This window comes from Pundamilia nyererei, unplaced genomic scaffold, assembly GCF_000239375.1.
Source record: "Pundamilia nyererei isolate P.nyererei 1_Seehausen unplaced genomic scaffold, PunNye1.0 scaffold00072, whole genome shotgun sequence".
NCBI classification, from domain to species: domain Eukaryota; kingdom Metazoa; phylum Chordata; class Actinopteri; order Cichliformes; family Cichlidae; genus Pundamilia; species Pundamilia nyererei.
This window is the reverse complement of record NW_005187473.1, coordinates 1,266,311-1,287,653: the sequence shown is the minus strand read 5'-3', so window position 1 is coordinate 1,287,653 and position 21,343 is coordinate 1,266,311. Positions and strand designations below refer to the sequence as shown.

General features: G+C 41.7%; 1 protein-coding gene across 1 annotated transcript in view; it reads left to right on the top strand.

Annotated features, from left to right (window-relative positions):
- lrrc7 (leucine rich repeat containing 7) overlaps nt 1-20,949 on the top strand; it is an 81,742-nt gene extending 60,793 nt beyond the window's left edge. The window contains exons 19-31 of the mRNA XM_013911795.1: nt 663-1,169; nt 1,679-1,903; nt 1,994-2,249; nt 2,357-2,707; nt 2,969-3,211; nt 4,897-5,109; nt 6,319-6,486; nt 8,155-8,274; nt 8,409-8,619; nt 8,807-9,057; nt 10,464-10,556; nt 14,236-14,310; nt 17,298-20,949. Of these exons, the coding sequence (XP_013767249.1) occupies nt 663-1,169; nt 1,679-1,903; nt 1,994-2,249; nt 2,357-2,707; nt 2,969-3,211; nt 4,897-5,109; nt 6,319-6,486; nt 8,155-8,274; nt 8,409-8,619; nt 8,807-9,057; nt 10,464-10,556; nt 14,236-14,310; nt 17,298-17,408 (2,824 nt within the window). The 3' untranslated portion in view covers nt 17,409-20,949. The remainder of the gene's footprint in view (nt 1-662; nt 1,170-1,678; nt 1,904-1,993; nt 2,250-2,356; nt 2,708-2,968; nt 3,212-4,896; nt 5,110-6,318; nt 6,487-8,154; nt 8,275-8,408; nt 8,620-8,806; nt 9,058-10,463; nt 10,557-14,235; nt 14,311-17,297) is intronic.
- The last annotated feature ends 394 nt before the right edge of the window (nt 20,950-21,343 follow it).

Here is a 21,343-nt window from a genome sequence, read left to right as displayed (position 1 = left end):
GGCAGTAACAATAAAATATCTGTCACTGATATATCAGCTATCTACAGCAAGACATAGAATAAAACAGAAATGTGCAATATATGTGTTTATATTACACACAGATGTTCAAATTCGCTCCACCGATAATCTTCGATTTAGCAGATTGGACTGTCTGGCTGTAGCTTACGGATGTTTTCTGTTTCTGTTAGACACCACAGTGTCTCCTTAGCTCAGTCAAAACATAGTGTCCAATAATGCTAGTTTTCTTCTCCTTGTCCTTCCCATGTTTCTTCTTGTTTTAAGCAGGCCCTGGAGGATGGTAGCTGGTTTTAGTATTGTTTGACACTAAATCTGTTAATCCACATGCCCTGAAGTGAGGTACAACTGCAGTATTTTATTTCTACTTGTGGAACATGATATTTGCAGTCTGTAAGTAGTAGCGAGGGAGTTTGAAGGCATGTGTTCTCTTGTAAACAATAACTAACACAAACATGGTTTCTGGCCTAATGGGTGTGACAGACATCAGAGAGAAAGGGAGAGAAAGTTGATCTGTCCTCTGAGCTCATTGTCTCTGATTGAATGTGCAACACACATCCACGTGGCATGTCGCCTGTTTGCAATTTTGATCTTCTTGGTTTTTCTCCCACAGTATAATCAGTGATTGATATTTTCTGTCTTTGTAGACTTGCCCAGTCATTTCCCAAGCCCATTGACTCCAAGCCCCTGCTGTCTCAGAGAGAAACTCCTCCATCAGGAACCCTGCAGCAACGCGGGGATCGGCGTCCACTTAGTGAGCCTTTTGACTGGGTTGACGCACCTCACTACGACAACACGGGTTTCGATGCAGAGGAGTCTTCTCTGGATCCTCCTTCATCTACCACCAGTCAGGGAAACCCTCCGCTGGGCTCTAAGCCTCGCAGCTCATCAACACACGGCCGCCGCCCCCTCCTTAGGCAAGACCGAATTGTAGGGGTCCCATTGGAATTGGACACCCAGACGCTCCCCTTCCACGGCAACCAACGACCAAACCAGGACAATGACTCGCAATCCTCCGGACATCCTTCCCAGAATCCCTGGCAGAATTGGACCAGGACCCCGAGCCCCCTGGAGGACAGAACCGCTTTTCCTTCCAAGCTGGACCTTACACCTACTTCCAGCCCCAATCCTGATCGCAAGGACATGGATCCAAGGTAAGTGACTGACGGTCATTTACAATTGAAATACATAATTTTATTGGGAAAGCTTAATAATTCCAAGAGTTTGCAGGAACCCACCCGAGGGATTAATAAAGTTCTATCTTATCTTATCTTATCTTATCTTACTTAACTTAGTTTTGTTGCAATGCAAAAACACCAAAGTGTCACTAAATTGAGATTGTGAAAGCATTTCAGTTTTCATTTCTTAGTTTTATGTTACTATAAAATGTATTTCTGGGGACAGTGCAAGGTCATTTTGATATGCCAAAGAAAGTTTAAAAAAAGCGTTAATTTCTAATAATTGTGAGTTGTAGCCTTAGTCTCAAATTTTGGTGCAGCTGCGTCACAACTGACCGATGGTGTGGAAGTAATTTGCATTAGTCAAAAAATTCAGTTTCTACTATTGTAACACTCCTCTAATCCAGCTTGTTTCTGTGCTTCATAATTGAAAAACACTTATCCCTATCATCAACTCATAATCCTTGATTATTTCTTCCCCCAAGGCTTCAGCAAAGCACAGTGCCTTTGCCCGGCAGCTGGACATATCACGACAATGAGGGGGAGCAAAACAGGAAGGATCAGCTCAGTGTAGGCGGGGTCAACAAGGTGACCGTGGTGATGAGTAAAAGCTCAGATCGCCTGTCCCCCATGATGAAGGAGACGAGATCCAAGTTTAAGAAGTCACAGAGCATAGACGAGATTGACATTGGCTCCTACAAGGTCTACAGGTAGATATTGTTCTGATTCTTCTTAAAGAAAGCTCAAGCTCGATTGCAGCTACTGAAGTTGATTTCTAATGATGCCACGTTCCTCTGCAGCATTCCCATGGACAGCTATAGTTCATCCATTGAGCAGCAAACTAGTTTGGACCGTCCAGAGCTCCCCGGTTCTATGGAGCAGACCAACATGTCACGGTCACAGTCTGCCCCCATGTTAGATGAGGAGATGGGATACCCCGGACACGGATCTGGCGACCAAAACCAGAGACAGAACCAAAAACCTGCCATCCCACAAAAGGCTTACCACTTTGACCACAACTACAACCCGCAGGTTCGATGGAGTTGTGAACCATTGGTAGCGCTCATATATTACGTTTTTAGACATACACAATAAAACTAAAATAATCTGATTGAAACCAAACAATACAAAGTTAAACAAACAATTCTGTTCTTACCAATCAGGTGACCATGGATCGCCGGGTCCCTCCCCCTTTCCCAAACACACCAGATTATGTCAACCACTCATCGAAGGCTTTGGAGTACCTCAACCAACCAGGGAAGACACTACCCAAAGAGCTAGTGAGCCCTCGGTATCGTGCATATCCACCCTTGGAGATGTTTTCTTTCCCCCAGTCGCCAATCAACCAAGATGGTCCGCCCAGCCAGCAGCAGCAGCCAATCCCAAGTCAGCGCTCCAGACCAGGATTTCTAAGAAGAGCGGACTCACTGGTGAGCTCTACGGAGCTCGCCTTGTTCAGACGGGTTCATGAAGCTCAGCAGGAGGCGCTCCAAGAGTCTCAGTACAGACAACAGGTAAGCACAACAAAACAAGTAATGCTCATATTCCATAAATGGATGTGATTTTCCCTTTCATGTACTTTATTGAAATGTAAAGTAAATCATAGAAATGTGTTTCTTTCAAACACTATTTATTCCCTAAAACCCAAAGTTAGTTTTTGTTAAGGCTCTACTTGAAAGTCATCCCCCTCCCCATGCATTTATTTGAGGCCAGGATGAAAGCTCATACTTTTGTTTTTTTTTAACTCCCACTCACTTCCCATCTGTGACCCTCAGGTGGATCCCCCTCTTTATGGCCGGGCTGTCTACTCCACTCCCATGGAGCACTCCGCGATGAGTAATATGGCCGACAACCAGAGTCAGATGCTGCACAACAAGAGAAACGGTCGTTATGATGACGACTACCCCACTTACCAGGAGCAGAAGAAGCCCATGATTGGTTATCCAACCAAGAGCCTGACTCAGCGGCGTCCCCTGTCTGCCAGAAGTTACAGCACCGAGACCTACGGAGCATCTCAGGTACACTGTTTGTCTGTGTGTTTATGTTTCTACTTAACTGAGCCCTTTAAAAAGAGGCAGTATTAAAGTGAAAGAGTCATGTTACAGTTATAACATAATGGCTCTAACTAACAGTTATTTTCCTTACAGGCAAATCTGCCAGTTTCTTTTTGTTCACTTAAGTATCACTTGCCTTCTTTAAAGATGCCTTAAAACAATAACAGGGGCAGATCACCATTTTCAAAATCCCATCTTGACATTTTCAAATATCTTGTTTTGTGTGGTCAGCAGTCAAAAGCCACAGTGATTCAGTTACAACACAGAAACACAGCAGAATAATCTGCCCTGCTTTTAATATGCCTGCTTTTATGTCGTCTCTTTGAGGATGCAGAATTATAGCTTTGTTTCACTTCCATTTTCTTATAGGTACTCAGGTTCAGGTTTTTGTAGTAGCGAACTAAGAGGCATAGCACTGGTGTCCTTTGCCTCAGTCATATCTCTGAAGGCGATCCCTCGTCCATAAATAATCCCTTCAGGCTATTCTGGATTTCCCTCAAGTTAGACTTTCCCAAATTAGTCACAGTGAAGTGTCCAGCAGCATACTGATTAGATGTGCAGATCACTTCATCTGGCACCTTTCAACAAGAAGAAGCTGGGCATGGGAATGAACGTAAGGGCTTACATAGAGCGCTTGTGGCCGCTGTCTTTTTCCTGCCATCATTAGCCAACACTCAAAACTGAAGGTTGGAAAACACACCAGCTGTTACACAAAGAGCCTCACCTTTAGGCAGCTGGTGTAATGTTTGCATCGCTGTTGTGTTATCTTCGTTCACATGTGCCATGTGACCCAATCACATTGGTCGCTATTAGTAATATTTCCAGCTTTGCTAAACAGCAGCAGTATCACTCAGTTGATCAGACCACCTATTGATCCAGACTGAAATATAACAGCTGCCGGTTGGATCACCTTTCAAAGTAATTCCGTCTGTCCATCGATCCACTTATCCACTCACACATGTACACACACATACACCCAAAGACACCTTTAAAGCAGATAGCGATTCGTCTCAGAAGTACTGTGTTTTTAGTGATAATTTCTTATGGGTCATACTGGGACTGGAAGCTGTCCCAGCTGTAATTGGGTGAGGGGCAGGGCACACCTTGGATAGGTTGCCAGTCCATCGCAAATCGATGCTAAACTAAGAAAGCAAATAGTGAGACTATTATACATTAAATGTTTTGCATTGAGTTTTGAGTCCTTCCTGCTTTTTAGTACAAGTAAAGTAACAATTGACACAAAAACCTATCTGTACACACTCACAGAGCTAGTAACATGCTGTAGGGTTGATACTGATTTAAACAACTGACCAACACTGTCTTTCCTTTTGTGATTGCAAGTGGTTGGCAGAATAAAACAGCAGTTTAAGTGTTCTAGTCCTTCTGAGGAACATCCAGTGGTACTAGTCTGTTATTTATTTAAGTCCTTAAACCACTTTGTGGGAGTAAAACAAGCTGTAAGCATCATAAATAGCATTACATATGTTATTTAATACCTAAAAAACACTCATTTGTAGCCACTTGATAAACTGACACTTGGTCTCCGTCTTGCATTTAGCTTTTTATCCACAAAATGTTCCAATATGAACACTTGTTAATTATGAACCTTGTACATTTTTATGTTTAAATATTAACTCCCTTGTGTTCAGGCACGTCCGGTGTCTGCCCGTCCCACCATGGCCGCCCTGCTAGAGAAGATGCCACCTGACTACACCCTGGCAACCTGCCCCGAGAAGCCACCCGATGACACCATCAAAGTAAGACCTGTTGTACCCCAGAAACCTGAAGACATCACCTCCAAGATGCCTGCCGACTGGAGGCAACAGCTACTCAGGCACATAGAGGCGAAACGACTGGACAGGGTATGTCAGTGCAGTGCACACACACGTAAGAGAGAAACACGCGTACACATAGAAAGCATTCGGAAGCCCTCCCTGTGTGTATTTGTGCAAGTCTGTGTTGTAAGGTTAACCAGATTCATGTCTGGCTTCATGTGTTTCCACTTCACACCGTCACTCTGTCAGCCTGACCGTCCACAAACTCACTACGACAGACAGCGCAGTAAATTCTGTATTGTGATAAATATTTTGATCTTTTGTCGTGTCCTCAAATCGTCTTTCTTTTTGTGAACAAATAAAAGTCAGCAGGATCGTCTCCATATTAGGATTTTAATGGCGCTGAAAAAAAACTGTATTTTCACCTTTTTGTTTGTTTTGCACAATCACATGTTAAGGATCGTGCAATAGTATCACTGCAAAGGAGTAACATTTAGGAAAATACTTTCGTGACAGCTCAGTTATACTTTAGATTGATAAATAAAAAGCTACAGACTTGAAGTGCAGCTTAAACTGTCTAAAGGCAAAGTAATCCAATCAAATTCTCACATTTTGAGCACTGAGGATGGATTGAGCTGTTGAATGGTGTTTTCTGGATTTCTATCTTTCTTTGGCCTCCAGTTTTATATTTACCTGCAAACATGAGAGTGCTATCAGTCCTTTCATCTAACTCCCAGCAAGAAAGCGAATGAGCCTATTTTTGAAAATGTCAAACTAATTACTGAGAAGCAGTACCTCAGCAGACAGGACAATCAGACATGCTAGGGAGGAGGTCTGGAGCGTGCAGTTGTGAAAAAAAGATAAAAACCTGCAGAATCTAAACAATATGATCCACCAAACCCATCACACGGTGCCTGATGCATCATCAAAAATGAAGTCTTTTGGTTATAGGTTTGGTTTAATTGTTTGTCAGATATGTTACGCGACAGCTAATCTAAAAGCCTTGCATACAAATGTTGGAATGAACTGATCCACCTGTTGTTGGCTGTATGACGCACTGTTCTGTGTGTATTGACCGATCACTAGCTAACATTTCTCTGTGCTTTCAGCAGCTCTGCACTCTTGTTGTTGTTGCTGTTGTTGTATCTGTTATTATCAGTGTTATTGTTGTTTGTTTGTGGAGCTCACAGTGTGTTGTCGCCATGCTACAGCCCGCTGTGTTGGCTCCGCCCCTTCCTCCTCCTCCCCCCCTCCCCACATTCACCCATGTCGTGTGATGTTGTCTTCTCCAATCAGAGTGGTGTCCTAAAGCACAACACGCTCACGCTGGGCATGCTCTGTCAGGGCGGGGGTCACGGCCAGGGGCGCAGCAGCACTTTGAACTTTAACCTTTACAATAACACTAAGCATGAGCCCTCTGCTGGCCGCTGGCTGCCACTACCTCCACCTCCGTCTGCTAACGCTGTGAGTATCCCTCCAAGAACAATGTTACTGATGCTTACAGTATATGATTAAAGACAACTTCAGCTACTCCCTCTTTACATTCTCGCCGCTAATACAAACTATTATTTAAACAAAACAATGACCATGCAATCTATTTTAGTCACTGTTAGATGTTCCCTGTCTACAACCCAACAATAAGAATTGGAGAAAGCCATTAAAATCCCGTGGGTTTTTTTGTTTTTTTTCTCAGCATGACTTGAAATCATTCAGTGCCCAGTGTGGCAGCCTGGTGGTGGCTTGTTTTAAAGGATTTAAAACTTGAAATATGTCACTTACCATAACAACAAACAGAAACTTGTTTTTCCTTTCTTTCAGCAGTCACAGTCTGTCTGTCAAATTTTGTCTGACACATGTTAGGCATTCCTCATTTACAGCGTTTTCAATCATCTTAGGCCAGCTTAGCTGTTACCAGCTTTTAATATCGCTGTCATTTCTCCACGAAGTGGCACTAAACTCTGGAAAACAAACAGATTACTACTCAGGTTTTTTTTCCAGGGATAAACCAATATATTGTTTCAATATCACATCAGCCTTATGAAGCTGACATCTTCTGAATGTAGTGCCCATTGATTTTCTGATAATCATTAATTATCGGTTTTGGACTGGTTTAGAGGCCCAGAGGAAGGGCAGAATGACTTTAACCCTCTAAGGTCTGACTCATGAGTGCTAGGTGATAGCCTAGCACTCATGAGTCTATATTTACTCTATATTTTGGAGACAGATAGAATTGACTCTTTAAAAAAAAAAAAAAAAAGGGGGGCGGGGGCTATAGTTAGGGTTGGAGCCATCGCTGATGATGTCTTAGAAGGTGAAAACAAGTACTTTTTTTAAAGACACATTCTTTGTTTCTTTGCAACAGCAAAAAACCCCCAATATAAACTATAAACATCAGTATCTGAAATGGCAATAGACCAAATTGCTATTTCAAACTTTTTAAAGTTTCAGTCGCTATTTCTGTGAATATCTCAGTGGTTTGATGTGGGCACGGCTCATTTAGGCTTCAGTCACACAGGCCTGGGGACCAGATGGTGACAATCTAGCAACCACCAGTTGGTCACTAAGAAAAACTGTGTATTCTGCAGTCACTTCTCGAGTATTTGTAGGAGGTTGCTGCCAGTCACTGGTTGAAATAGGTTGCAGGTTGCCATCGTTTGCCAGCAGTTTATATATTAAGGAAGATGGTGATTTGTCTGCAAAAGTAGTACAACTGGGGAAAAGTGCTACACAAAATGGAAATGGAGTCTAAGTAAAATTAACGCCTGTTGAAATGTGTTACTTTTATTTTGAAGGGCATTTTACTTAGACTCCATTGGCATTTTGTGTTACAATTTTTCAAGGTTTTTTTCTGAAAAACTCCTCTCATTTAAGCGGGTTTTTAGGGGGGCTTTTGGTGTGGAAAAAAGGGGGAATCATAAAAACAATCTGTTCACGTTGAGCACGATATCACAGGTTTTATCACCGCCTAACATGACTTCATCTCGAAGGAGAAAAATCTGTTCCAGCTCTGTTCATTCTTCCAACTGAATCTCAGATGAGCTGCCTGAAACTCCAGGAGATAATAGGAAGACATGACTGGGGTAGCTAGAGTTTAATGTTCATTGTCAGTAATGACCACTTTGTCTCTTTCAGACCCCGTCTCAGCAGGGTGGCGTGCTGGACAATGACCAGGAGGGGGTGTCAGGAAGCAACCAGTGGGCTCCCTATTCACTAGGCAGGAGGGACGTCCCACCTGACAACCTGTTAAAAAAGGTGAGACCTGTTCACATCTCAGTGAAGCATCTCATCTCTGTTTTTATGCTGAGCATCTTCTCAGTGATAAAGATAACTATTTGTGCAATTACTCTTAATCACACGTTACATGTATTCCCGCTCTCCTTCCACAGAGCGCCCATTCCCATAACCCTTCCCATCAATCACACAACACCATGATCGTCACTTCCTCTTCCTCCTCCTCGGCCACTACACCTCATCGTGTGGTGGGTCAGCAGGGCTACGATGGGATGATGAACAAAGGAGGCCAATACAACCAAGGGATGCAGCTGTCAGTGGTTCCGTCTGGGGGGCCGGGACAGTACCAAGGCAACATGTCCCAGGGTATTGGCAATAAAATCATTTTATTTCTATTTATAAATGTTCACAAGGAGACTTTTTTAAGCAAGAATGTAGAAATCTTGATTAGCAGCAGTAATCCATGGGCCTCACATTAACAGCATGTACACATATCTATTTTAGAAGCTTTGTTTTAGAGTTAGATGCTACCAGCCTGTTTTTCTCCATACAGCCCCTGGACAGGCCTACCCCAGCGGTGGTCTGCCTATGGCCCTGTCCCAATCCGGAAACCAACCCCAGTACAACCCCCATACCTCTCACACCTCCCATCAGCCCGCTACCAATCCTCAGTACCATGTCAACCAGGGCATGGGCCATAGCAACCAGGTCGTTATGACCACCCACACCAACCCACGGCCTCAGAGCGCTCGCTGCCTGTTGCAGACTAAAGGCCAGAAGAGCACGGATGGTTTTCAGGAGCAGGTATCTGTCTGTCTGTTCATGTGTCTGCCTGCACCAACCGCACCAAAAGCAATATTGGAGGTCTTTTCAAAAATGGGCTCTTCTAATATTACTATATACAGTATTACTTATACTACTATTACGTATGCAGTATAGGGGAAGGGATATTTCCGTAGAGGTAAATGTGAATGCTTTGATGGAATAAATATGCTCCTGCATGTAGGGTTACCTCTCAGTAACTAATTTCAGCTTTGTTTAGCTCTATCTTTACTGGAAAAATAGTTCCCCTTAATCTCCATGATCCGCTGTTTGGTAACTAACCCGCAAACTAATCTCTCATAGAGTGATTAGTGCTTGTTTACATCAGTTTCATTAATAGGAGGACACGGAGGGTTCAGATTAGATGCTCAGTTTCGCAAGGAGAATTTATTGATACCAGATATAACCATAGTTACCAGAGTTACAGTTTGACAGTAGCACTCACTCTGTTAATAAAAAGAAAGCTAGACTTTGCCCCTGTGGCATCACACAGTGGTTTTTTGGAGTTCTGTGTTGAAGCTTGACGATTACGGCGCCATCCTTCGCCACCTTTCTTTGGATGAAACCAAAAGGGTGGAACACTAACTTATCAGCTAACACTAGTTAGTGTTCTCTCACAGACTAGCTAGGTTTATTCAAAGATTTGATGTGTACATCATACAAATACCTACTAGTGGCTGCTAGTTTGTGCTAATTACAATTAAAAACAAGATGCTGAAATATTAATTTACAGATTTACAGACTTGGATGGGCTGACCAGAACCAAAAACCAAGTCTAGATGTGTAGCTTTTGACAGGCTGTAAACATGTTTGTTTTTTTCTGATATAAACTAGGCCAACATTGGAATCCATGGGGAATTTACTCACTTTTGGAGCCAGCCTCAACTGGCCATTTGGGAAATTGCAATTTTCCCGCCCGTACAAGATTAACTTTTAAACTGCAGACCTTGCTTTGCTCTTGGATTAGACCAATACAAGGCAGCAGTCAACTAAAAGGGGGAAATCTTGAGATATCTCATGCTTCTAAATGCAATTTTAGCCACTTGACTGCAACAGCCTGGGCTGAAACATTTTAAAAAGTGACAGAGATGGGATTAAATTAGATTAGACATTTCAAAGCATGAGATTAGAGTGCCAGTTGAGGTGGGAACCTGAAGATCTAAACAAAAAGCAAAGATCTCAGTGCCTCAGCTGTTGCTCCATAAAAGACCTCCAATACAGCATAGGTGCCAAAACATGTTGCCCGTCACACACGAGCGCACTTCCACATGTTGTCTGGTCACTGTCTGTCTGTGCGGTGATTTTTCACAACTTTGTATTTCACTTTCAGTTGTTGTCTTGTCTTTTCTTTTCTTTTCTTCCTGTATCTCTCCCTCCTCTCTCTGTAGCTGTGCGTGAGAATAGAGAAGAACCCTGGTCTCGGTTTCAGTATCTCTGGTGGCATCAGTGGCCAGGGGAACCCCTTCAAACCCTCCGACATGGTACGACCTGACCCGGCCTGCCAGCCAATCGCAGCCTCCCCGGTTTTACCTCAGAGTTGCCATGGAAACTGCTGCTTGTTACTGCAGTGTTTTCTTTCCCTGTCTGTTTGTCTGTCTGTGGGGCAACCGCTTGACGTGGTTAGCTGTGGGTGTGTTTGAGTGCATAATGTTACATGTAGGGCTGTGCTATTAATTTGGTAAAGAAACACTAAGGTGTGATTGGGGGTGTTTCCAAAACTAAACCCGAGCATTGTTAGACTCACTAGTGATTATGATACTTGAGTCTGACATACTTTAATTTTAGGGTTGTTTTGATGTGATCTAAATACCTGCACAGCATCCAGGGCAAAGCTCCTTGTTTGGTTGGTCAGCAAACTTTAAACAGCTATGTCCACATGCATGCAAATATAAGATAAGCCAAACTCTCTTATCATTCCTACTTCTGAGTCTGACAGTGTCTGTCAGTGTATGCCAGGACAGAGAGCCTGTTGGGGTTGCAGCTCCCCAAGGCCTGCTGCACATGGCAGTCTGTCCTAGAAACACACTGCTGCAGTCAGTCTAAAGGAGCGATGCTGCTCGTGGTGCTCTGACTGCTATTTTGGGAAAGCTGCTCAGTTCTGGGACACCGTGGGTGATTTCAGATGTTCACCACTTTGATCTAGGGACAGGGTTATATGACAGATTTTGACTGACTGTTATTCTGAGGAACAGACGAGACGACTGCCCTATAAATAGAAAGCACACAGAAAGAGTGCTTTCCATTGCACCCTTGCAACAAACGGGGAAGTTTCTTCCGAGTCGGGAGTAGACTGATTATGTGGAAACTGTCAGTTCATCATTTTAGTTTTTGAAGCAGACAACTGGTGAAACAGTTGCTGACTCGTGCAGTTATTTTAATACTCCCTCCTCTGCTTGTATCCATAGGTCTTGCACTAGCTGCAGTTTGTACATTATTAATGCCGCGTTACACGGGCAGAAAATGGAGTCAATGCAGATGAACATTTTGTCAGAGGAATACGAGATAAGGTTACGTTATCTATCCAGTTAGTGTGGAGCAGTGGGCATTGTGGAACACTTGGTGACGTTTCACTTTAGAACCGAACGCTTGCTTTTACCATACATACTGTGGCGTCCGGCGAATGGCGAAAGTGGACGTGTCAGTCAGTCACTGCTCATCTGCTGGATATTCGCAGTGATTCCCTCTGAGTCGTCAGCATGTATGGTTCAAAGGAAATGTTCTAAAGTGAAATATTGATTTAGATGTCCCCTGTGTCATGTTATATAGACTGTATGTCCGCTTTATCTAACTAACCCACAGGGTCACATGGAGGGAGCAGATGGAGGATATTTGTCTGCTGTCAAAGTTACAGTGCCGGGATACAACCGCAACTGTTACAAGCATCCTCCTCTGAATCCTTGTTCTCGCTGTTGTTTCATTCACACGTGAGAGGCATCAAGCGGAAGCCATTAACGGGTGCTTCGGAGTTTTATCAGCGGTAGTCACCTCGGGCGTCAATTTGTCACCAAATTCAAATCAAACTAGAAGCAGATGCCTTTGATTATTCTTTGAATCTCTTTTCTGGCCTATTCGTGAGAGTGTATCTGTTTGTCGTCTGATGTGTTTGCAGCTATTTTTGGTTAAAGCCAGTGTTAGCTTTCAGATGAACTCGAGGTGAAAGAGTTAACAAGGGCTGTATGTTTGAAAACAGCTTGACTACTAAATTATACATCTGTGGTTTTGGATCCCCAGAGCCTACTACAGCTGTGGCTATTCCACAGGGCTGTGGCTCCCCCTGGTGGACAGCTTGTTATTTGCACTCGTGCTTTGATGGGTCTGGGACATGCCCACATGTCCAGGTGAATCACAGATGGTACAGTAGGAAATTGGTATCAAAACCACCAAATATAACACAACTATACAAAATAATTAAATCTATATTTGCTTTTAATTCTTTACCTAACAGAAAAAAATACCTTCTTTAAAAATGTAGCTTTATCTGTCTCTGTTTTTTGCAGAGAAACAGAATAATCTCCAGGCTAGATCTCCAAATAATTGAAAGTTTACAAAATATACCTCTTTAAGTACCGCTCTCATGTACCTGATGATAATTTTTTCCTCTTTCAAAAATCTATCAGAAGTCATCAACAGGTGTCTAAAAAGAAGCAATGATGATAATAGCCTCGATGTTGGACTTACAGGACTCACTGAGGCCCTCTAAGCCACTGGGCCAGTTTTACGTCTGCATAATTAGGACTCGGCAAGCAGAGACAGGGAATTAGTTCATGTATCGACCGGATTGGGATCTGGGCTTTGATCTTTGAGCTTCTCAGGGTCGGTTTAAGAACAGAAGACTGAAGGTTTTAAGGATCAGAACACGGATTTTATTATGTTTTCTTTTTGTTAAATCTGGGTCAGGAACATTTGAAAATCCAATTTTCTGTCCCTTCTGTTGTTAGATGTACTGTTGTTGCGCACTGAGCTGCTGAGATACAAACACATGTTACATGTTTAAAGGAAAAGTCTAAAATCCCCGTGTGAAACATTACTAATATTGTTCCCGATTGTGTAGAAGTTTTTTTTGGAGATGGAAGGATTTTGCAAGATGCTGCAGCTCTGTGTGCAACTGCTCTGTTGTGTGTAAATGTTTAATTGGTGTGACTAATGCTACACAGTTTTAGCCCCTACTAAACTTTTTTGTAAAGTACAGTGAGCTTCATATTAGATCAGAAAGGCCACGCTGTCGTACCCGTTCGAGGTGCCGACGCCGTAAAGAATGGACAAATAACGGCGTCGTACACAGCATTTTGCAGGCAAAATGAAACAGTTTGTATCCTGGTGAAGAAATTATTTTATCTGTATGTGCATGCATGAGGCTCACTGTATACTAAATGTCACTGTTTTCACGTGGAGTCACTGAACTAACCCTTCCCCTGTGGAACTGTTTAACATGCAATATATGTGTTTGTTCTTGCATTCTCTCTCACAGACTGTAGTATGTAGGTGCTGCTGCACTCTCACTACTACACGTCCTATTTGTCACCTCTCTATGGCAAATATATCCGTGTGTTCAACACAACCTGTTGAACCGTGTTGAGTCGATACAGGTGCATTGTCCTACACTTTCTGTGTCCAAAAACATCTTTCAGCTCTCGGTGAAAAGATGTTGGTGTTTTTACAATCTCTGCCTTGGGTTATTGAGGGAAAATATGGGGGATGAATTTTTCTTCTGCCCTGCCCGCGACCTACTTCCTTCCCATAGTGAGAAACCCATCCCACGTCTACTCTTCTTCCCATAATCTTTAAATATTTACTGTGTATATTTATATATTTATATATATGCCAAGTCTATATCGTTAAAAAGAGCTGCTAAATCTTTTTTGTCTCTTCGGGAGGGCTTTATCACCCAGTGTTTGTAAATTTTAAGAGAGCCGCTAATCTGAAGGAAACACAAGCACCTTACAACATAACAGTTTCAGTGTCAAAATATGTATGCAGTATTTGCATGCCTCTCCAAATTGTGAACAAAGAGAATGCTTTGATGAACTGGCCATATATTTAAAAGTGATTTATTTATTTATTTATTGGGAGGGTTGGATATTGAGTTGAGAATGAGAAGGCAAAGATTCTAAACCATCGTGTCCCTGTGTTGTCCTAACGGTGTATCATTTTGACTTATAGGGTATCTTTGTTACTAGGGTACAGCATGACGGGCCTGCCGCCTCCGCCCTGCAGCCCGGAGACAAGATACTGCAGGTAACACCCGCTCACTCGCCATCACATAGACATCACAAACATCCACATCTTGTCCCTTCCATTCCCAGCCCCACCCTTTTTTCTTATTAAACTGTGAGGTGAAAAGCAAGGGTGTAGTCATCCTACTGAATCTTTATGTTAACTGTAGATTGTGTGTGTGTGTGTGTGTGTGTGTGTGTGTGTGTGTGTGTGTGTGTGTGTGTGTGTGTGTGTAAGGCTTTCCTGCTAAATATTCTACCTGTATGTGTGTGTGTGTGCGTGCGTGCCACCTCAAAATATCAAGCACCACCCCCCACATACACCCGTGCGCCTTTGAGCCAAAGCTCACAGTCAGATTTAAGTAGCTTTTAGCAATGTGTCATTTGTTATTCATTGCTGTAATGACAATGGGAAAAGCTGAAATTGCAGTAAAAGTTACAAATGGAGCACATGTAATCTCATAAAAACAGCTGAACTGACTTCTAATCTACTCAGATAAACAAAACTGACAGGCACCTGAACCTGTCACTGGAGATCATCCTAAAGCAAATTACAAAGAGCATTTAAATCCCATAAAATGTAGAACAGTTGAACTGGACATCTTATACACAGGATAAAGGTAGGGCAATTGCAGATATACAGGTTCGCCATTGTAGTTTTTCAAGCGTGGGAAATAAATAAAATGTCACAGGAGATTTTTACAAATGGAAAAAAAACCCCTCTTTTTGCTTTAAATAGCTATTGGTTGGTATTTCCTACAAAGGTGCAGTGTTAGTTTTGTTCACTTGTGAAATGCCATCAGAGCACAGAATGTTGGGAGGAGGGTATTGAATCACACAAATGTGATCTACTAAGACGTACAGCTTAGTTTTCTGCAAATTGCACTGAATTTAGCACCAAAAGGAAGCATGTCAATTTTGGACCCTGTGTGGCTGTGATAGTTGCTGTTAGAAGTGTTAATTTGTTTAATGGGAAGGGGAGAGGTTATCAGAACAAGTGTGTAATTTGCGTAGGCGCACGGTTTAAAGCTTTGACTTTGTCCTGCAGCTCTTCAGTGAGTCCTCACCGTGAATGTTTAATATTTCTGGTCCTCACTGAAACTGGTGTTTTAATGAAACAGAGCAGAATTGAAATGAGCCAAACTTAATGTGTAGGGAGAATCCCAGTATGAGGGGTATGCACACTTTTTAAAGGCTGTGAAGTTAGTTTTTCCAGTGAACACTGTTTCTTTTGTTAGTCCCATTTCTACACAGAGGTTGATATACAATTAAAGTGTGTTGGGTGTCTGCTCTTCCAGCAGTTTGACTGCAATGAACTATTTTTTCTTTTTTTTTACTGATCTGTCGCGGATGGGTCAGGATCTGATGATAAATAATCTTTGTGCTCTACTACACATTGTAAAGGTCAGCTTCCTGCATGTTCGCTGGATGAATTCTGCTTTACATTATGAGGTCTGCAACCCAGACGACCCAGAGAATGCCCGTCCTTATAGTTTCCTCCTGTATAATTTTAATGTTTCACTAATCCTTACATAACGCCCAGTGAAGCAGTGAAAACTCACTGTTTGACCACAGTTATTTACTGAACTCCAGAAGCAGGATGTCAGAAAAAAGCCTGAATATCAGGTACAATATATGCGGCTTGTGATGATTTCTAATTAAGTCAATAAACGTCCATGTTTTAGGACTAGCGACCACTTTTTTTTTTTTTTGTGTCCCGTTTGGATCTTTAGCCATCAGAATTGTTGTCTTAGGGCCAAGAAAGATGCCAAGCGGATTTATTTTACCAAGTGGATCATCATGGCCTTGCCATATTGGTCCATTTGATTGACCTTTATTATAATTATGAATTTATTTTATTTTCAGTTGCTACAAACGGGACAGACATGACTGGGGGATAGGACAGGGAGAAAGAATGAAAGAAAGAGAGGGAGAGAAAGAAAACCAAAGGGGAGAAGAGACGGTGAGAAGGGGGGGAAGAGAGAAAAAAAAACAAACAAAAAAACAAAACACCTGGGTCACCTGTATGGAGAAAAAAAACAGAAGAGAAAGCAAACAACAAAGAGCAACATAATAAAAAAAACGGCACCATCACAATAAACTAGCTAGCAGTAGATACTAAATAATAAACTATATTGTGCAGCACGCGATGTAGAGAGCGCACAATGTGCTTTGAGGCAGCAGCCAAGAAACTAGCGACCACTTGAATAAACAATTTCAATGATCAGTAGAAATCCATGGGTTACGTCTTCACATTATTAGAAAGCTGTTCTTAATATAAAATAGCTTCAGCCGAGGCCTTAGATTTGAAAGCACCTGAACACAGCAGCTGGGTTATTTTTTTTAAATGTATTTTTACCCATGAACACAATCTAACATGGTTTCATTTGAAGTAAATATGAGTAAAACGATGTAAGTACGCAAGTACAAGTTATTTGGATTGATGTGCCTCGCAGCAATGTTTTCCCCATCAGCCAAATAATAATTGAACATCCGCCTCCCATGTAAAGCAGTCCAATTGAATCAATAAACAGTAAACAGCAACAGTAGAAATCTCACTCTCGCGCCACGCTACACGCATTTTATTGAGATGGATTGAGGTCAAAATAAGACGTCAGTGCTTTACGGTAATAGCTCAGCCTCCCTCACCCCCCATGTGCCATTCCTTTCATGTTTCCCTCTCTCCTCCCCCTTCATCTTCTTTCCACAGACTTACAGTGTAGCTGGATGAATTCATGTGAAAGCCCTTTTTTGTCTTTACCCCTTCTCTCTCTCTCTCTCTCTTTCTCTCTCTCTACAGCATGACTGTGTAGCTCCTCCTCTTCTCTCTCTTTTTCCCAACAGTGATGTGTTACTGAGATAATGATGGCAGTGACCCTCCATCCTTCCACAAAACACTCACACATAGACATGTGTATGGGAAACTTAAACGAGCCGCAGCACATATACCTCTATACACACGTGCACCCACACACATGCTGTTGACTGTGCTGCGTGTTTGCCTTGCAGGCTAATGGACATAGTTTTTTACACATGGAGCACGAGACAGCCGTCTCTCTGCTGAAGAGTTTCCCGCGGACGGTGGACTTGATGGTTCTGAGAGACAGCAGCACGCGCTAAAATAGTTTTTAAAAACAAACAAAACAAATACAGCAACGCTTCTCTACTCTGCTCATCGCCATCCCACGCCATCCCACCTGCCCTCCTCTGGAGGTTTATGGAACTGAAAATTGAGCCACATTTTTCCCCCCCTTTTTTTGTTGTTTTTTTAAAACATTTTTAAGGGAACAGTCAGACATTTATTTGCCTATTGCTGGACCAAAGGCAAATACCAGTGCCAAATGTACCATAGGAAACATATCGGCTCTTCTGTCTACCGGCGGTCAGCGATCTGATCTGATCGACGGCTGGACGGACCGCAAGAGGACTATACACTTTTAAGTTCCTACAGGGCTGCTGCAGTTTGGATTTTGTGGTTGGTTTGTGATTTAAGCTGCCATCTGAGCGGTCAGCCTGAGTAGTTTTTGTCGGTTAGTTAGATTTTGGGATATTTTTCTTTCTTTTCTCCACTGCCGTCCATTGTGAATTTAAAGTATTTTGTTTGGTGTAGCACATGGTTCGCTTTCCTTGTTCTTCACAGCTTTATTGTTTCTTTCGCATCTTCCGTCTTTTACCCCACTTTTCAGTCCTTTTTCTATCACCGTCTTTGATTTTCATACTCCTCCGATATATTTTTTGTTCTGTTCTGCAGGTTATTGCCTCCACTGTACAGAAATTGAAACTTAAGACTCTGCCTTGTGTACATACATAGAGATTCAGCTTGTTAGAACTCTCCTTGGGGCCTGAGCAGACAGCTCTTAAAAGTTTATGATTCTTATGATTATTGTTGATAAACTATATTCTCAATTCCCTCCTGTGGAAATACAGGGGTCGTTTCTTCAAATGGTTTTCTAAAGAGTATATCACCGTTTTATCTGTATAGAAAACACTTTTCATAGTTCATCACTGCTACTTGTTTTTTTTTTCTTTTCTCTTAAAAAAAGCTGTTGCTTGCACAGCTGTGCTGAAAGGAGCTAAAGCAATATTTCTGAGGCTCGGCCCATTGAGCTTTTCAGCAGAGCCTTACTTGTCCTGCAGTGCCATCTATTGAGCAAGTCATGCTAATGTTTACACACACTGCCATGCACATAAACTAACAGGCAAATACACACATAAAATTACACATATCTATTCTCTGCAATGTTGCATAATGCATCCCTCATTTTAGAATATCATTTCCATTACAAAACTGGTCCATTAATATTAACGGTGCCATCTTTTTAAAGTCCTGTCTTATGTTGTGCAGTGATGTCACATCCCTTTTGAGGTGTTTATAAAGTCACAGCATGCTTTTACATCACTGGACACTGACAGATAGCCATTTTCTGTTGGCTTCTGGACGTCTCTACTCTCTAGAAGACTCTAGACGTATTAAAGCACTAAGTGCTGCTTGTTGATCTGTGCCATATGCAGCCTCCTCGGCTGTATTTACAACAATATCAGAGCTTTACCTCTTTGTGGCCCAGCACACACTAAAATCAAAAACGTGGCTTCAATGAGCCGGTAAGCTGTTCTATAGTCGTTGACCCGGCTTCAGCATCTCCTCTGCTGAAGTCTCCTGACCTTCGGCCTTCCTGTGGAAAGCAGTGTGAGACACTAATGCCCCTACAAGCATCTGCAAGGTTTCATTTTAGGAGGATAAATCAGATATCGTCTCTTTTTTTGACAATCGGGGAAACATCTGATTTGTGTCACATGTGCTTTCGGTTACACTTGAATTGTAAAAGGTGGTGCTGATTGATACTCGGCATACACGGAAGGCTTGCTGAATTTGCTGGTAAATGCTCAAACTATTTAAAAGAGCAGGGAAAATGAAAGTTACGGTGGACCTGATGGGTCAACAGTACTGCAATTTAAGAAAACATCTGCAAACAGAAAAATGCTACAAAAGGTCACGAAAGAAAAAATCTTGGAAGAACACAATGGAAGTGTATTAGGGGAGATAATAATGTGACAGAACCAAAACATGCGAAGGGTTGCACAGACACACGCTAAAACGAAGTGGAGGATTCTTGTGAGGGGAAAACAAATGCAAGGTACTGTGTGTTTAAATCGCATAATAACATAAATATATGTTTGCTATTAGCCGATCACTGTTAGCTTCTCACGTCGGCAGCTGTTCCGTCATGCTATTGTGTCCCCAAAACACTTCCGTAGTGTTTTGTGAGGGTTTTTTTGTTTTTTTGTTTGATTTTTAGCTTTTGCAGCCTTATTTCATTTGCCAAAGTTTCCTAAAATTGCAGTGCATTTGACCTCTCAGGGCCACCGTAGCAATAGACTCTATGTAAAAAAGCAAAAAGAGGGAAAAAAACAAAACACCAAAACAGAGATTGAAAGCCTTTGCTCTGTAGTCTGACTTTTATAGTCACGCTTGAGAAGATATACTGACTAAAATACAGAGTCTCTTTTTGTCTTTATGTAAATGCACCATGGGTCTTGAAGGCATTTCATGGCAGTGAGTTTTGTTCTGTTCTGCATAACATCTGATGTTTCATCCGGAGCGAACCATCCTTCACTGTCCTTTTGATTTCACTTGACAGGTACCCTTTTTGTGCCAACTCTCCAAATACGATTCCCATCACTTTGTCAATAGGAGACACAACACGGCACAGTTTAATCATGTGGTTAGGAGATTTAACCACAGGTACCTACCCCGACCCTATTCAGAGTTTGAAATATCAAAGATATTGTGATGAGAACAGAGTAAAAGGTTTGATAATATAATTATTTTTTACTACATGTTTCAGGTAATTCTTTCTAAATATATTGATATACCTTAGCTTTGCTCAAAAATTGTGATATTTTATAATGACACTTATAACAAAGTTATGGATGGAAGTACGCACAGTATGACTTGGAGACCTACACATGTACTATCCAAAACTGTATAAAATGTATTTCTACTGTAATTGTGAATTTGTGTTATACAAATATATATTATATATATGTATATGACTATTTAAAAAAAAATTCAGTCATTTTCTATGTGTTTAAACTGCTAAAAGAGCTGAACAAATGAGGGCGGTGTCACTGTACATAGCTGTGAATGAAATCCAATTTAAAAATGACTCATATTGATTGTGAATGTACTCATGCTTTCTGCAGTACCTACACCTACCCAACTTGAATGCTGCTTCTTCTGTTGTGTGACAAAAAGTACTTTGACCTCCGAAGAGAGAAACGCTGTCGAGTTTATAAGTTGGACAAATTTTAGTGACGATTTAACAGAAACTATTTATTTCTTTATTTATTTGCACATGCAAGTTGAAATCCTTCCAGTTTTAAGTTTGAGTATTAATGCGGAGAAATGTAATTGCCGAAGTATATATAATATATATCATGTGTTTAGAATGCATTTTGCAGACGCTATCTGTACATACTATTTAAGATACAGTTTTTACAAAAAATAATATATGTATAAAATTGAAAAAATGCTGTGCAGCGATTATACTGGAGCCATTTTGGGCTTTGGGACGTACCATTTTTTCAGTATATAAGAAGTGTTTTGAATAATGTACTAAAGTCTCTATTGTACAAATAATAAAAATGTCACTATTGGTAATATGGGCTTCTCCTGGTGCACTGAGCTGTTTTTAGGAGGGTGGAGGAATAAAACAACACTTTTCTTTCCATATTTATGCATAAGGAAAAGGGGAGGCAGGAGAAAGGAGTGAGGAAAAAAATGAGTTCAAATGCAGATGCGGGAAATGCAGGGGCCAGAATAAGGAGTGAAAGTAATGCTGCAGTGAAAGAAGCTGAACAGAACAGAGAAGATGGTGAAAGGTGAATATGGGAAAAAGTGAAATGGGAAAAGAAAAGGAACCGATGGATAAATTATGTGAAGTAAAAGACAGTGATGAGGATCGCCTCAGCAGGTCTGTGGGAGATTACAGTTACCTCTGTGGATTAAACTCAGCAGGGCCTCTCATCATCTCTGCAGATGCTCCTTTGTCTCT